Source organism: Triturus cristatus, chromosome 6, assembly GCF_964204655.1.
Source record: "Triturus cristatus chromosome 6, aTriCri1.1, whole genome shotgun sequence".
NCBI lineage: Eukaryota > Metazoa > Chordata > Amphibia > Caudata > Salamandridae > Triturus > Triturus cristatus.
In genome coordinates this window covers 1294715208-1294733670 of record NC_140589.1, presented here as the reverse complement: position 1 = coordinate 1294733670, position 18463 = coordinate 1294715208, and the positions used below count along the sequence as shown (strand labels likewise).

The window sequence follows — 18463 nt, the reverse complement described above, 5'->3', positions numbered from 1 at the left end:
GTTGGTCTCTTTCCACACTGTATTTATTTGTGCGATAAAGAATGTGTCTGGATCAGAGATTACAACGAGTTTTTATCAGCTTGAATTGGAGCTGTCCTCGAGATTGTGGCCATATGAATGTTACTGAATTGTGCGATGGGCCAAAAGTCACCACAATCTCCGTTTGATGCCATCAGGAAGGCCCTGGACACTCGCCCCATTTAGTGATATACCTGTGCTTGAATGACAGAAGTTGTGCCTATCAGTTTTGGTCCTGCTGCAATAGGAACACAGTAGCTCAAACTGCCAGGCTCCCTCCATATGGAAACACAAGCAGCCCTAGACAGATTTCAGCAACTTGCGCCTTATTAGTGAGGTGTGGCGTCAGCCCTGTGGCACAGTGAGCATAGGACCTAAGTCTTGGCATACCCATCACGCCTAGGAGCGGAAGGGGATACGATGATGTGGCGCAGCGGCCAGAGCTGCCGACTCAGGAGCTGCGGATCGGGTTTCGAGTCTCGGCATCGGTGCAACGTTCTGTGATCCTGGGCAAATCACTAAATCTACCAGTGTCTGGATACCCTATTGGTGATAAAGCAGGCTATATAAACCTACAAACTAGGAGTGCAACAAATAAAGTGATGGAAGTAATGTTTGGATTAATCTCCACTGTTGCTGACTGCTTTGGCCAAGTTGGATGATGATACAACACATTCTTTTGCCACGCATCCTTTACTACTCAGATGCCTTTACCCAGCATAGTTTTAAAACAATGCACATGCTTACTGTGTAAATATAGCATATTTGATGACGAAGATCTATAGTGTGGTAGATCCCGAAAAAGTGAATAAATATGTTATCTGTTTTGCTATTTTTATTTCTGGCCAGATTTTATCGCAGCATATCCGAAGCATGAGAATACGAGCTGTGGACTCTAATGACGTCAGGCGGGTCAAACATAACGTGAAGAGACTGGAAGAGGAGGCAGTTGCTGCTTTGGAGAAAAATGAACAGTGAGTATTATTTCTGGGTAGTAAGCGATGGAGACCATGTATGTTGCTGCTGCTATTAAATTCCCACTCTAAACAAGCACTGGTAAAGCCAATAGGTCTGGGTTCCATGTGGTATATAGTATGCCTGTAAGCTAAAGGGTGGTGGGTTAAAAGCACAAGGCTTTATTGTAATTGTATTTATATGGTGCTTACTCCCCCTGACGAGGCATCAAATTGCTTTTCGCCGAATAGCACGCTACTCCGGAACCCAAAGAAGATTAGTGGTGAATTAGTTTAAGGAGATATTAAATGAATTAGTGCAAGGGACAAGTGAGTTTGTTATTTGGTTTTAAAAAAGATAGTGAAGGGATAGAAGAATGGAGAGGGTAGTTCTTCCCTTCAAACATTTCAGACCTTAAATAGCTAGTTGCCTCTTTCCATGTGTGCATGTGTACAGTTACACTCTGCACTTGCAAAATGGCCCAAGCATGTTTTGATTCATACTGAGGGATGGAATGGAAGTGCTTGCATGCAGTTTGGAAAGTCACTGCTCATTGTGCTTTTTATGTATTGGGATGCCACATGATGACTCATAACTACAATGAACTTAAAAAGGGCCTTTGCTTTCTTGGATGGATGATGTGTGTGAGCATGTGAAACAATTGCACTTTTATTATTAGGGATTTGGACATTGCAGGGCTGAATCACAAACCCATGTAAGATTACAAAAAAGAGTACTCCTCTAGTACTATTTCTGGTAATCATGCATTTTTTAATGAATCAGTCCTAATAAATATTTATTTTATTTATTGTGTGTTATAAAGCACAAACATGACCCTCACGGTATCAGAGAGGTATTTTCCACACACCGTGATATTCTTTATATTTCACCTTATACTAAAGATATCACTGCTACACTAGCTAACTATATATTTAAATTACTATGCTTCTGCTTGAATTAAGTATATACATAGAAATAGTCTTTGACATCCATTGGACTGGTCACATCTAGATCTTGTTGAAACCAGTTGTGACTAGTCAGCCTAAATTTTCATTAGGGAATAAAATGTATAAGGGGAAGTATTGGAAAATATTTCTAAGCACACCTTCACCAATGATGTATGATTTCCTAATTAGCATTATTAGTATACAGTAAAATTCAATTAATTTATTTCATTTAACAACACATGTATCCAAGTTTTTGCACCATTTTTCCTCCCTCGTGGGTTTCATCTACTTGTGATGTGTTCTAAACTGTGATATACAGCTAATGAAATTCCATAGATGCAGGCAGGGTTGGTTCCAATGATTACACGTATTATTGAAAAATCTTAATTAGACATTAGGAAAACCAAGTGACAATAGGATTGTCCTGAATCAAACTAGGTTATGTAATATTTTAATATTTTGTTATGTTGTGTCGTGTTGTGCTATGTTATGTGTATAGTGCACAGCTCAGTCAGGATTGTATCCTGGCGCTGAAGCAGGAGCTCTATTGGCTGAGTCAGGGCCGGGGCTAGGAGAAGAGCCAGGTCTTCAGTTGCTTGCAGAATTAAAGAACTAAGGACTAGGTTGATTTTCTGTTTTTGTTATTTTATGTGTTGGAGTTGCTTTTGTCCACTGTTGCATTGAGCTGGTGATTTTCAATTTAGCAGTAATACAATTTTTTTTTCTACTTTCCAGATTTCGAAATGAATTGGAATTTGTGGCCAAACGTTACTCAGAAGTATCCCGACTTGGTAAGTAGACTGTGATATGTGCAGGAAGATTTAAACAGTACCTATGAGTATTGCTCTTTGGGCATTTTTAAGTGGTCCATTCACAGTACTATGCGACAATGGAAAAGGAATTGATTAGTTATATGTACCATGCAATATATTTGCTTTCTTAGTCAATTAAAAGTATAGCAAAACACCATTTAAAACAAATGTAAAACTAACAATTTTATTATTTACTATCTGAAAAGACATCCAACAACACCTATTCAACAGTTTTTGCTATTAAGGTAAGACTATGATAGCATTACAACCTTATTTTATTGTTCTTTCTTGTTCCTAAGCCCATCAACAGGAAATTCCATGCTTTGTTCTTCGCAAAGGCTTCCCAGTAGCCATGTATGTGTGATACAATCCGGAAATCTAATTGATTGCATGTAATGCCACTGGTGTGACCCATATACTCTCTGTGTCCACTGATTTAGTCACAGGAGGTAATCGTAATATAGCAATCCTTTCAAATTTTGCTAGATAAATTAGATTTGATTGCTGGTTCTATCTTGTATTATTCATAATCATTATGAAGAGAACCACACTTTACACTATGGGGCTGATTTAGAGTTTCTTGGAGAGGGTTCTCCATTGCAACAAAATGAATGTCTGCCCACCTGTCGTTCCATCCACTGCCCGCCTCAACGTCCTTCCTCTGATTTACAGACGAGCAGACCTTAAGTATGCCAGCGACCGAGACTACTCCGTCTGAGTTTTGCCTATTTGACTGCACTCCCGATTTAGTTCAGGCAGTCAAATGGCCAATTTTCACTGTCTGTCACCACCAGGTAAAACCCATATTCTCAACTGCTACTGGCTGAGGTCTCCTACTGGGTGTTTATAATACAATTGTGAGGGGATTATGGTCACTCACACATCCAGACCCAATTTACTCGATACCCAAGCAATGTTCCAACTTAATAACTTAATGGAATTAGGTGCCCCTGGTCGCTGGAGCGAGGGATCGGAGGTCAAACAAGCCTCCTGGGGCAAGAGGGCTGTCTTCGCAATACCACAATCAGACTCCAAACTCATCTGTGAGAGAGGAAGGGTCATAGAAGGGTAGTGGTCTGTTTATCCGCTGGACTTGAACGGGCACTATCCACTGCTGAGTCCAATGTCAGTTATTCTCTGGCATGGCATTTAAGGGTAAGTTTCTTTTGTGAATAGAAATAGATGTAGGTACAAAGGATGTACAGTTTTGATCAAGTGCCAATACCCTTGCTGGTGATTTTAGAGTTCTATAAAAATAAAAAAAAAGCAGCTCAGCGGTAAACCTTCATTGAGCCATGGCGCTTTCAAACAGAGTATGCTGACTGAATCAGATCACTAAAGACAAGCAGATTCCTGAAATTAATGATACAGTTACCTGTGTATTCCTGCTCCATGGGGCCCACCAACCCATCCTCCTGGAAAACAGAATCTCATTGAACACCACTTAATGTTCCGATGTAACCAGGGGGTCATCCTATTAATTAACTGTTCTGTGGTTCCCACACCCTGTTAGACTAAATAGGGCACTTCAGCTAAAATAAGAACATATGGGCAGGCCTCAGGTGGTAAGCTGCACACTGTGGTCTTGATAGCTCCAATAGGTAAATTATGGCTGGGGTCATATTGGCTTGAGGATGGCTGCAAATCCTCCACTACTGCCACAGGCACACTTGCCACCGGGTCAAGTTGTCCATTTTTGACGGAGAGAGCCCCTACCATAACCTCATTCTCCTGCTGTCCTTCCTCATTATAAATTGGCTGTGTCGAACACATAATGCTTGGCTTGGGAGGGAGCTTGGTGTTAGATCGAGATATTCTAGGACCCAACAATGATATCTGTTTTTCAATAACAACAAGGCACTCGTATAGTGGCTGTAGACAGATATCCAAACGACATTTAGGTTTATCACTAATCTGTGTGATAAGTTCTTGTTTAAATCAACCTGCAAGGTATTATTAGAAGGCTATGGATGGACTGGTACCTCAGCGTTTTCCTGGTTCCTTTGATTAGGCCCCGCTGTTTCTGTTTTGCAACCAGACCAGTGTCCTGTGGAGGGGGAGTGGGAGAATATCAAAGACTATTTCTTCAATTGGACAAGAGTGTCAGAAACACAGGCCATAACAGCCCCAGAGCCACTGGCATACACAGTCCCGAAAGGGTCAGTTTAAGCGATAGCAGCAGGAGGAAATCCTGATGTATCCATGGCGAGCGAGAGACGCCTTTCAGCCTATTGAAGCTCCTCATCTCTGAGCCCCACAGCTCAAGTGATGAAGGCGTCTAAAAAAGAATTTTTGGGGACAGTACTGACTTTCGCATGACGTGATTTGCATTTTCCCATGATAACACCACAATCAACAAGTTCACACTACAGAAAAAGCCCAGTCATTGGTTAGTCAGCCCCCATGCAGATAAGACAGTTAAAAAATAATAATACGAGTAACCATCAACTGAGCAGCACTGCATTGCTCACAGCCAAGTTCTGAATCGAAGAGCCACAAAGTGGGGACCATTCCAGCCTCTACCAGTCGCTGACTGGCGAATACAGGCCCGGGCTTCGCCCACATGCATCCCGCACAATTAGTGCAGCAAAGAGCTGAAGCCTATAGTCCGGATGCACTGCAGCCCCCACTCATCACCCACAGCAGCGTCATGTGCTACTGCTTTGAACTAGTGGATGACTCTCTCCAATCTCAAAATTAAAGCAATATAGAGGGTGATGCTGGCATTTTAGGGCGGAGGCTTTTTGATCCAACCATGCCTTCATTCAGTGTTCTCTCTCACTACTTAGATCCTCAGTTCTAATTGCTTTGAACTTTATGTCTTGGCTTCTGGTTTAATGCCATTCTTTTCTTATTGTCTGAGCCAATTTCCGTGATGTAATCCTTCTTGGGTCAACTATACTATATATGATGCAATATCCCTCTCCTTCCTGCCACTGACTGAGCCTGTGCAGTAGAACATTTTGTAGTATTCAAGTCTGGTCTAAAAACCTACATCAAAGTAAATGACAGATAGGCTGTACCATAACATGTAAAATAGCATTATGTAAATGAGAAGCTACATTTATGTTATTGCATTGGCTTGCAGCTCAAGTGTGGCTGGTGTTCAAGATCCTTTATCTGGTTCATAGTTCTATCAGTGGACACTGTTCTTTGGTACACTTCTTCTACGGTCCTTAGATCAACTGACACTTTGTCTGCTGCACTGATCTGCACCTGAGAGAGTCTAATGCCATTGAGAAAGTTCTAGTTATGACCAATGGTCAGCAATTTAAATATCCAATCCTGCAAGAGTTCTACCATTTGCTGTCTAGGAGGTTGATCAAGGCAGCCATCAGGGGGCTCCATACCCTGCATGAAAGCGTTGGCTGATCAACAGAATCTGGTGGGCTAGATGGACATTGAACCCTCAAAGAAGAAATCTGAATAAGATGCAGCCCGGACATGATTTTAAAAAAATCAGGAGTGAAATGGGCCCCTATTGGTGATTTCGAAACGAAAGAGGAGGGGGGAATGGGGGTAGGGTATAGGGGGCTGTGGTATAATGATTTTAAAAGTTCAAGGTCTGGGATTTAGAGGGGCAGTGTGCAATGATGGGTTCAGTACAATATTTGTTGAAGTCTGATTTCAGGTATGGTAAGCGTTAGGAAACCTCTGTGCTGAACTAGGGGGATGACTGCAGTATTTACTATAAACTGACTAGGTGTATGGAGCGTGAGGCAACTTTGAGTTCAATAACAAGACTAGTTTACACTGGGTAGCTTTTAAGGGTGGTTTCTCTCTGAAGGCCCACCAGGGGGTGAAATATTTTAGGTTCGCTTGTGTGTAATTTTGTAAGACGTGGTTATGAGTTTTCTCAAAGTAAGATAACTAGAGTCAGGCTGTTGCTAGATAAGTATGAGACGAACATTGGGGCAAGTGCAATTTCCAAAACACCTGCTGAAAGGCAAATTTACACTGGGCAGCTTTCAACTGTGGTTTCTTCTGGTCTTTAATCGAAAGAGGCAAGCTTCCATGTCTGCCAAAGATAGTATTGACTACTGGTGGCTCGCAAATGAAATGTGCAAATAAGGCTGATTTTGCTTTTACTTGTTAGGATTTTTGATGGGCAGTGGGTATATATATATATATATATATATATATATATATATATATTTGCATATTTCCTCACGAAGGAGAAAGGTGAGCCGCACTCGTAGCGTTACTTGTTAATTGGTATTTATTTCATTTGTGTATCAGCATGGCAATCCTGACGCGTTTCGTTCTGCTTAGAACTTTTTCAAAGGCAGCCAACACCATACACACCGCTGCTGCTCCCACGTTAATGTCCATTTTGCTTTCACATCCTCCAGTGGATCCTTTTATAAGTGCATTCTGGGACATGTGGTTTGGCTTGCGGTGCGTAACTCTTACCCTCCAGTGGGCGGTGTTTTTTTCTTTGCTGTTACACCGGCTTTTCTTTTCAATTTGACTTTATTGTTCCTAAACAGTAGTTCGCTACCCCCTCAACAAGCCCATTTTCAAGGCTAGTAAGGGATCCAATACCGGAGAAAGTCTTCGGCGGCACCGCATTGCCCTATGACGTTTTCACGAGCTACAGACGAGGTCCAAGGCGGGCACTGATGGCGCTCTTGTGGTGGTGCGTCGCTCTTCGGTGGGACCAAACCGATGTTATATTTGCATATTTCCTCACGAAGGAGAAAGGTGAGCCGCACTCGTAGCGTTACTTGTTAATTGGTATTTATTTCATTTGTGTATCAGCATGGCAATCCTGACGCGTTTCGTTCTGCTTAGAACTTTTTCAAAGGCAGCCAACACCATACACACCGCTGCTGCTCCCACGTTAATGTCCATTTTGCTTTCACATCCTCCAGTGGATCCTTTTATAAGTGCATTCTGGGACATGTGGTTCGGCTTGCGGTGCGTAACTCTTACCCTCCATATATATATATATTTATTTTTTTTCTTCAAAGGACCACCGTTTTGAAGACGCACTCACAAGCGGCACAATTACGGTACCCAGCGTTACCTTTATTCAATGTATATATAATATCTACTGGCGGTCGCCAGTAGATAGTTATAGTTAGGACCTATTTTTCATAGGAAATCCGCAACATTCTATTGGGAATTTCTTTGGCGCCGATTGACGAATCTTTGCGAAATTCTACAAACTTTTGGCCAGCTCCGCTCCGCTCCTACCCTGAAAGTTTCGTGGTGATTCGTCAAGCGGGGGCCGAGAAAAAAGGGGGGTCCCAAAACACGTTTTCCCCATGCAATTTCCCATAGGATCTGTTGTCGCAGCTACAGCCCGAACCGCTGAACGGAATGACACCAAATTTGGCAAAGAGGTAGTCCTCAGTTCGGACTCGTGCCTTTTGCATATTTGGTGTGAATCTGTTCAGTAGTTCCTGAGAAAATTAGGGTGAAAAAGTTAGTGATATCTATGGCCGCGGAGGATCCGCGGACCCTACCTGCACCGTAAGCGAACCCTCCCCAAACGGAGCGCGCACCCTCCCGATCGCATGCTGAATGCTAATTGGCTGTCGAGCGTCTCTCTACATTCGAAACCAGGAACTGTTGGCGGCCATTTTCTGCCTCGGTAGAAGCGAGGCTGAAGAAGCAAGGGGAATAAGTGCGTAAAACATATAAAGGGGGCAGAGTGGAAATACTCTGACCCTCTAGAGGTGCCTGGGGCCCCCCTTTTTGTTTTAAAAAAAAGCAGCAAAATGCGTGCACGGTGCGCGCAATCCTATCGCGTTGGATACACGGATTCTCTCGTGGTGGGTGCGCGGATCCAAGGAAAAAAAAATGAAATTGTTGGGAGATAAAGATTAAGCTTAAGTGTTTTGTTCTTGAGTGGCTCTAAAAAGAGCCGTTGTGTTCATTGAGAGTTTTTGGTACTTATAAGTAAGTACCTATACAGAGTCTAAAGTTGTTGAGGAAGACTTTGTTTCCTTCATCAGTAAATTGTACTCCATCTCTCCTATACATCTCTTGCATATGAAAGCGCAGATTGTTATTGTAAATGGATCCCATTCTGTAGTCTCGGAGAAAAGCAGAAACAGATTTATTCACATGTTTCCTAGCTTTCTCAATCTGTGGACAAAAATAATCGGACCAGTTCCATTTCTGCCTTTGGCATATGTTAGAATACACAAAGGCAGTTTTAGGGAAAAGTGAAATCAGTTGTGCATAGGTGTCCTTCATAAGCATTTCCAGACCTACCCCAGTCAAAGTGCCTAGATCATTGCCACCACAGTGCACTATTATGAGGTCAGGGTGTTGGATTTGCATGAAGGATTTCACCAATGGCATCAATTGGTGCCACTTTAACCCTCTCTGTCCAATCCATTTAATGTCTACATTTGGCAAATCTAGGTCTTTGTGAATGCCTTTGTTTTCTGCATACCTTTGGCTCCAGAAAATGTAGCTGTGTCCCACAATCCACACTGTAAGCATCTTGTAAGGAGGTCTGGATGCACTCAGATGGTCTCTGTAAATAAAATGGCAGTTTGGAAAGTAAGATGTTTCTAAAATGGTGGCTAAGATGCAATTTTGAAAAAAGACAAGAAATCATTGGTTGTTTGACAACCTTCTACACTGAAAGGTAGGGTGCATATTTCTGTTTTTTAAACGCTTGATTCTTATTGGTTAACAAAAACAGATTGTAAGGAACATTATATATGATAAGCTGATATGTTGAGAAGTCAAGCACACTTGCTGTTTTGATTAGCAACATTGTGTGTGCTGAACTTGTGACCTGTGTGCTCAGTACAGTGTTCCATGACCTGTTTCTATGGTAACAGGCAGAAGGCAGATTGGGGGAAGGGTTGAAGTTTATGTAATTTGGAAAAGGTTGAAATGGTTAACCAATAGAAATGTGTGTTTGCTTTTGAATTTATGTGGGAAGGAGTGTGATATTGTCAAGACTTCCAGAACCATAGCCAGCATTAGATCAGTGCCAGCAAAAACTCAACGGTCATTAAAGCAGGGTTCCAAATATCCATGTTGGCGAAGGCAGCATAGAGTCACCACGTTGTTCCTGCGGCGCTGTGTACAGAACTTGAAGAAGCGAGTATTCCAACATGGCCGCCGAAGGGGATTACAAACAGCGAGGAGTGAGCGCTCTAGTCTTCGAGAGCGCGCGAGCAGCTGTGGAGATGAAGCGCACAGCTGCTCAGGAATCTGCGCACTTCAACTGACCTCTTCACCGGAGTCACTGCGCGGCTCTGAGTGAAGTTCTTGTTCTGAGGGAATTCCTGTCAGCGCTTCTGTTTTGGTTGTTCTTATCGCATGCGCAACGTGGGATTCTGGCAAGTGACTTAATAGAAGAATTCGTAGTATGTATTTAGTTGGTGCCACTTCACGAAATTCTAGTTAATTATCTCTGGTACCAGAATTGGGGGTCTGTACTCCTTCACAGTTCAGTCAGTTCAATAGGACGATATTAGTTTACTCATAGCTAGGTTTTAAGTCATAGTGTCTACTTCAAAGTTTATTCCTTGAGTCGGGACAACTCCATTACAATTCCTTAAGAGTGTTGTCAGTCCATTCTCCATTGTTCCTTCGATTGACTGTTGTGAGGATAACAGAACATTGCCTGTCACCGACCACCTCCTGGGGCTTGTACAGATTATATTGAGGGTAAGAGACTTCGACTGTTATTTTCCAGTTAATTCACTGCAATTGTCCAGAGTGTTCCTTGAGTTCTTTTTCAGAGGTAGTGGGCATAGGAGTCAGTGTCGACTCCAGTGTTACTTGAAGTTTCTGACAGATTGAAGTGCCAACCTTTCACTCGAGTCGACATGGCTGAGGGATTTGATATGAACTCCTTGGCGGGAATCCTAGAAGGGTTACAGACCCAACTTACACGTTCCACAGAAGAGAATAGAGTCCTGAGGGATGAGGTAAAAAGGTCCCAACAAGAAACTCGTCACGTTCAACAGAAATTAGAGGAACTCTTAGCGGGAACAACTCCTTTACCTAGCTTCAACTCCTCTCAGAACTCTGGTGCAGAAGTGGCCACGCAAGTAATTCATTCAGTGGCACCTATTGTCCCCTTAGCCAACCCAGAACGCTTTAGCGGGGACCCCCATAAGGCCCAGATTTTCCTGACCCAATGTTCTCTACATTTCTTGTGCAGATCAGTAGTGTTCAAAGAGGATCAAGCCAAGGTCGCATTCATGTTGTCTTACTTGAGCGGCGACGCCGCAGCCTGGTCCATGCCGTTGGTCTCTGGAGACGACGCAGCTTTGTACGATTTCAATCGTTTCAAGAAGGAATTCCTACGAATATTCGACAGAAGAACGGCCAATCAAGCCACCGACAACGAACTCCTAGACCTTAAGCAAGGCAATCGAGAATTGGTAACATATATAGCTCAGTTCAACAAACTAATCGTCGAGACAGATTGGCCCGACAGTAAACGTGCGGCGATATTCTATCGTGGTCTCAAAGATGAAATAAAAGATGCATTGGCGCAGATCCCGAAACGTCCTCAGGAAATCTCAGAACTTATTGATTTAGTTCTTCAAATCGAGCATCGATTGTTTGAAAGAAGGTCAGAAAAGAAGCGAGACTACAAGTCGTTTGTGCCACGCCTAGACCGTATGAGACCCGAACCCTCAAAACCTGATACGGGTACCGGAGAGGAACCAATGCAAATAGGTTCCATCAGGGGCCCTCTCTCTCAAGAAGAAAAAGATAAAAGGCGAGCAAATCAGTTGTGTTTGTATTGTGGTACCTCGGGACATTTTGTGAGGGAGTGTCCGAAGAGAAACAAGAGTAACCAGGGGTTAAAAGATCGATCCCACCAGTAACAGGAGTTGCCCTGGTGGGATGTTCCGAACAGTCAACTCATGAACCTCAGCAACTGATTAACACATTACAGTCAGCGGCCCCCCATCTTACAGTATTTTTTACAGTCAAATTCGGAACCCAGAATTTGGAAGAAGTCTCAGTCATGATTGATTCGGGGGCCACTGGGAACTTCTGTGACCTGAAATATGCGCAAGAAATGGGCATAAGGGCGATCAAGAAGAAGAATCTCGAAGTCGTAAAGGCAGTTGACGGCTCCAATTTGACTTCAGGACCCATAGTAGAAGAAACAGAGACCTTAGAATTGGAAGGATTGCAGGGTCATCGAGAATTTATTAGATTTAACCTCATAGACGCACCCCAGTTCCAGCTGATTTTAGGGTTACCATGGTTGACCACGCATAACCCGATTATCGATTGGGAGAGGAGAACAGTCAAGATGAACTCGGAATTTTGTCAGAGGAATTGTTTTACTAAGAACTCAGAAGAGTGCGAGGGATCGCCGGCTACGGGGTTGGCCAAGTTGTCGCTCCGCATCTGCACTGTTAGCGCAGTGGAAATACCAAAAGAATACCAAGATTTGGCGAGTGTGTTCGACAAAAGGAATGCTGAGAAATTACCACCACACAGAAGCTATGATTGCTAGATCGAATTGGAAGCCGGTGCCAACCTGCCCTGCAGTCGAGGTTACGCACTCACTGAAAAGGAGAACATCTACCTCAAAGAGTATTTGGAAGAGTTTACCAGGATGGGATTCATAAGGCCATCACAGTCTCCAGTTTCGTCTCCGCTTTTCTTCCGGCCAAAGAAGGATGGGACTCTCCGCACGTGTATCGATTACAGAGCCTTGAACCAAGTTACAGTGAAAAATCGGTACCCATTGCCACTAATCAATCAACTATTGGATCAAGTCAAAGGAGCAAAGATTTACACCAAGCTTGACCTGCGTGGAGCTTACCATTTGGTGAGAGTGGCCGAGGGTGATGAATGGAAAACAGCCTTTCGAACCAAGTATGGGTTGTTTGAGTATCAAGTGATGCCTTATGGGTTGAGCAATGCCCCAGCAGCATTTCAAAACTTCGTTAATGATGTTCTGAGAGAATTCTTGGACCGAGTGGCTGTCGTCTATATTGATGACATATTGATTTTTTCCGACAACATGGAAGATCATGTCAAGCATGTGCGAGCTATACTCCAGAAGCTTTTGGATAACCACTTGTACGTGAAATTGGAGAAGGGTTCTTTTCATGCCGAGAAGGTGGAGTTCTTGGGATTCATGTTGTCCGCAGCTGGGGTCGAGATGGATAATTCCAAGGTCCGTGCCATTTAGGAGTGGTCATCGCCAGGAAGTGTGAAGGAAATCCAAAGTTTTATTGGTTTTGCCAATTTTTACCGGAGGTTCATTCCTAATTTCTCGTCTAAGGTCACTCCCATCACTCACCTGCTAAAGAAGGGACAAAAATTTGTGTGGACTGCAACTGCAGAACAAGCCTTCCAGGACTTGAAGACGGCCTTCATTAGCGCCCCCATTCTAATGCACCCTGATCCGGAACAAGCCTTTTTCGTTGAAACTGATGCATCAGACTTCGCAACCGGAGGAATTTTGTCACAGAGGAACAAAACGACGGGACAACTGCATCCGGTGGCCTACCGGTCCAGGAAGCTGTCGGACACGGAGCGCAATTACTCCATCGCCGACAAGGAATTACTGGCTGTTCGAGAAGCATTCCAAGATTGGCGACACTACTTACTGGGGGCCAAGCATACTGTCACTGTGTTTACAGACCATCGCAACCTCCAATTCCTAAAGTCTGCTAAAACACTTTCGCCACGTCAATTGAGATGGTCCTTGCACTTCTCAGAATTTGACTTCGTGATCACGTACAAACCAGGTGCGAAAAACGGGAAGGCCGATGCTCTATCGCGCATGAACCCAACTGCCGAAGAGAAACCTTCGGCCGAAGAACCCATAGTCCCATTGAAACAAATAATCGGAGCCATGCAAATGAAAGAATTCGATGAACAAATTCAGCAAGTCTGCTCAGAAGAGGATCTTCGTAAGTGGGCCGAGGCAGATGGAAAAAGAAACCTTGTCGAAGGACTCCCATATCATGAAGGCAAGCTATATCTTCCAACCAGAACACTCCAAGAAGAGGCTTTGAGAGGTTGTCACGATGATCGGATGGCAGGCCACAAAGGGGTCAAGAAGACCGAAGAACTGGTCCGGCGACACTTTTGGTGGCCAGATCTGGCAGCCCAAGTAAGACAATATGTTTCGACCTGTGAAATCTGCATCAAAGGGAAGCCCAGTCGTCAGGCCCCGCAAGGGTTATTGCAACCCTTACCTAACGCACCCTACCCCTGGCACACCGTGACTTTAGATTTAATAGTGGATCTGCCCTCTAGTCAAGGTAACACAGTGATTTTGGTGGTGGTGGACTCATTTTCCAAAATGGGACATTTCATTCCTTTCAAGACTGTACCCACAGCTTCGCAATTAGTACAGACATTCAACCAGCACATCATTCGGGCACACGGAATTCCACAAGTAATCATTTCAGATAGGGGGTCACAGTTCATGTCGAAATTTTGGAAGACCTTTATGCACAACTTAGGCATAGACGCACGTTATTCAACTAGTTATCACCCCGAGACAGACGGTCAGACCGAGAGGTTGAACCAGGAGCTAGAACAATATTTACGCCTCTATCTGTTAGAGCAGGATGTTGAATGGTCCGAATTATTGTGGACTGCAGAATTCGCATACAATAACGCAACTCATGATTCCACACGGTTCACTCCATTTTACTTGAACACAGGCAGACATCCAGCTATTACTCTGGGGAAACAGATTGGGGAGGTCCCTGCCGTGGCTAGAGTAATGGAAGAATTACAGAGCTCTTACAAAAGAGCTTTGAGCAATTTAATCAAGGCCAAACAATCCTATAAAAAGCAGGCAGACAAAAAGAGAAGACAAGGCCCACAGTTTAAAAAAGGTGACCAGGTGTGGCTATCCACAAGGCATTTGAGATTAAAGGGTAATCGGAAGTTCCAGCCTAGATTCATAGGGCCATTTAAAATTCAGAAGATCATAAATCCTGTAGTGGCGAAGTTACAATTACCAAAGTCATTGAAAATTCATCCGACCTTCCATGTTTCCCTTCTGAAGAAAAGTCCAGACAAGGTCAGGTTAAAAAACTCTCCACCCGCCATAGTGGTAGAATCGAGCGAAGAATACGAAGTCAGCAGAATCTTAGATTCCAAGGTGGCGAGAAACAAACTGTATTACTTGATAGAGTGGAAGGGGTACGGACCTGAGGAAAGGTCGTGGGAACCAGCAGTCCATGTAAATGCCCCACGACTAGTTGAAGCCTTTCATCAGGCACACCCCAACAAGCCCGCTGTGGAAGGAACATTCTTGAAAGGGGGTACTGTCAAGACTTCCAGAACCATAGCCAGCATTAGATCAGTGCCAGCAAAAACTCAACGGTCATTAAAGCAGGGTTCCAAATATCCATGTTGGCGAAGGCAGCATAGAGTCACCACGTTGTTCCTGCGGCGCTGTGTACAGAACTTGAAGAAGCGAGTATTCCAACATGGCCGCCGAAGGGGATTACAAACAGCGAGGAGTGAGCGCTCTAATCTTCGAGAGCGCGCGAGCAGCTGTGGAGATGAAGCGCACAGCTGCTCAGGAATCTGCGCACTTCAACTGACCTCTTCACCGGAGTCACTGCGCGGCTCTGAGTGAAGTTCTTGTTCTGAGGGAATTCCTGTCAGCGCTTCTGTTTTGGTTGTTCTTATCGCATGCGCAACGTGGGATTCTGGCAAGTGACTTAATAGAAGAATTCGTAGTATGTATTTAGTTGGTGCCACTTCACGAAATTCTAGTTAATTATCTCTGGTACCAGAATTGGGGGTCTGTACTCCTTCACAGTTCAGTCAGTTCAATAGGACGATATTAGTTTACTCATAGCTAGGTTTTAAGTCATAGTGTCTACTTCAAAGTTTATTCCTTGAGTCGGGACAACTCCATTACAATTCCTTAAGAGTGTTGTCAGTCCATTCTCCATTGTTCCTTCGATTGACTGTTGTGAGGATAACAGAACATTGCCTGTCACCGACCACCTCCTGGGGCTTGTACAGATTATATTGAGGGTAAGAGACTTCGACTGTTATTTTCCAGTTAATTCACAGCAATTGTCCAGAGTGTTCCTTGAGTTCTTTTTCAGAGGTAGTGGGCATAGGAGTCAGTGTCGACTCCAGTGTTACTTGAAGTTTCTGACAGATATGCTGTTTACATGTATATGTGTGGAAAATGAGAGGGACACTTTGCCATTCTTTGGTTTTGCTGACAGGTGCACAGTGCAGAGATTCTGTATAAGAAAATCTGGTGTGTGACTGATATCTGGTGTCTGACTGATATACTTCTTAATCTACAAAACATCTTGAAAGGTGAGTTATTTAATTGTGAGGGGAGGTATGTAGACTATTTTTATTTTAATCAGACTAATGCATTTTTTCTGCTAAAGTGTAGGGAGTATTTGTTTTTCTCTACAATCTTATTGACAGTGTGTGTGCATGTAGAAACCATTTTGTGATAAGCATTTGTGTTTTTCATGTGTTTGTAGAGAGATAACTGTGCGGTTTTTATATTTGGGTAGAATTAGAAACCAGTCATTGTTTATGAATTTGTGAAATGATTTATGTTATGTTTCTATACTAAAATGTAGTACTACTTCTAGATGAAGAAATGTGTTTTGATATAGTGCAAGGGATAGTGTTGTTTGTCTAGAATCACACAGTGAGTCTGTGTGCATTTGGGAACCACTGTGAGAGAAGCATTTGTTAATATCGTGTATTTGCTGACAGAAAACTGTTTTGAAACCTGTCATGTTGTCAAGTTTTAGTAGCATTAGAAGCCAGTCTTTGCTTACGTGTTGATTAAATGAGTCAGGCATTGACACTAAAGAGCAATCGTGAAATATGTAGATTGTGTGCAGTTCCCTTATCACTTCCAGTGTAGTGAATGAGTTTTGGTAAACTCCTAGGAATACTGGTGCTTGTCTAGAATCACACTGTGAGTCTGTGTACATTTGGGAACCACTGTCAGAGAAGCGTTTGGTAACATCGTGTATTTGCTGACAGAAAACTGTTTTAAAATTTGTCATGTTGTCAAGTTTTAGTAGCATTAGAAGCCAGTCTTTGCTTATGTGTTGATTAAATGAGTCAGGCATTGACACTAAAGTGCAGTCGTGAAATATGTAGATTGTGTGCAGTTCCCTTATCACTTCCAGTGTAGTGAATGAGTTTTGGTAAACTCCTAGGAATACTGGTGCTTGTCTAGAATCACACTGTGAGTCTGTGTACATTTGGGAACCACTGTCAGAGAAGCGTTTGGTAACATCGTGTATTTGCTGACAGAAAACTGTTTTAAAACTTGTCATGTTGTCAAGTTTAGTAGCATTAGAAGCCAGTCTTTGCTTATGTGTTGATTAAATGAGTCAGGCATTGACACTAAAGTGCAGTCGTGAAATATGTAGATTGTGTGCAGTTCCCTTATCACTTCCAGTGTAGTGAATGAGTTTTGGTAAACTCCTAGGAATGCTGGTGCTTGTCTAGAATCACACTGTGAGTCTGTGTACATTTGGGAACCACTGTCAGAGAAGCGTTTGGTAACATCGTGTATTTGCTGACAGAAAACTGTTTTAAAACTTGTCATGTTGTCAAGTTTTAGTAGCATTAGAAGCCAGTCTTTGCTTATGTGTTGATTAAATGAGTCAGGCATTGACACTAAAGTGCAGTCGTGAAATATGTAGATTGTGTGCAGTTCCCTTATCACTTCCTGTGTAGTGAATGAGTTTTGGTAAACTCCTAGGAATACTGGTGCTTGTCTAGAATCACACTGTGAGTCTGTGTACATTTGGGAACCACTGTCAGAGAAGCGTTTGGTAACATCGTGAATTTGCTGACAGAAAACTGTTTTGAAACCTGTCATGTTGTCAAGTTTTAGTAGCATTAGAAGCCAGTCTTTGCTTATGTGTTGATTAAATGAGTCAGGCATTGACACTAAAGAGCAGTCATGAAATATGTAGATTGTATGCAGTTCCCTTATCACTTCCAGTGTAGTGAATGAGTTTTGGTAAGCTCCTAGGAATACTGGTGCTTGTCTAGAATCACACTGTGAGTCTTTGTGCATTTGGGAACCACTGTGAAAGAAGCGTTTGGTAACATCGTGTATTTGCTGTTAGAAAACTGTTCTAAAACTTGTCATGTTGTCAAGTTTTAGTAGCATTAGAAGCCAGTCTTTGCTTATGTGTTGATTAAATGAGTCAGGCATTGACACTAAAGTGCAGTCGTGAAATATGTAGATTGTGTGCAGTTCCCTTACCTCTTCCACTGTTGTGAATGAGTTTTGGTAAACTCCTAGGGATAGTGGTGCTTGTCTTGAATCACACTGTGAATCTGTGTGCATTTGGGAACCACTGTCAGAGAAGCATGTGGTAACATCATGTATTTGCTGACAGATAACTGTTTTAAAACCTGTCATGTTGTCAAGTTTTAGTAGCATTAGAATCCAGTCTTTGCTTATGCGTTGATTAAATGAGTCATGCTTTGACACTGATGTGGTGTACTTAAATATGTAGATTGTGTGCAGTACCATTAACTCTTCCAGAGTAGTGAATGAGTTTTGGTAAACTCCTAGGATAGTGTTGCTTGTCTAAAATCACACTGTGAGTCTGTGTGCATTTGGGTAAGGATTGTGAGAGAAGCATTTGGTAACATCGTTTATTTGCTGACAGATAACTGTTTTAAAAGCTATCAAGTTTTAATAGCATTAAAAGCCAGTCATTGCTTATGCGTTGATTATGTGTTGATTAAATAAGTCAGGCATTGACACTAAAGTGCAGTCGTGAA

General features: G+C 42.9%; 1 protein-coding gene across 2 annotated transcripts in view; it reads left to right on the top strand.

Moving 5' to 3' along the window:
- Nucleotides 1-18463, top strand: part of C6H6orf118 (chromosome 6 C6orf118 homolog) — a 275564-nt gene that overhangs the window by 118892 nt on the left and 138209 nt on the right. For both annotated transcript variants that reach the window (XM_085612240.1, XM_085612241.1), the window contains exons 5-6: nucleotides 868-992; nucleotides 2655-2710. In XM_085612240.1, the coding sequence (XP_085468366.1) occupies nucleotides 868-992; nucleotides 2655-2710 (181 nt within the window). The remainder of the gene's footprint in view (nucleotides 1-867; nucleotides 993-2654; nucleotides 2711-18463) is intronic.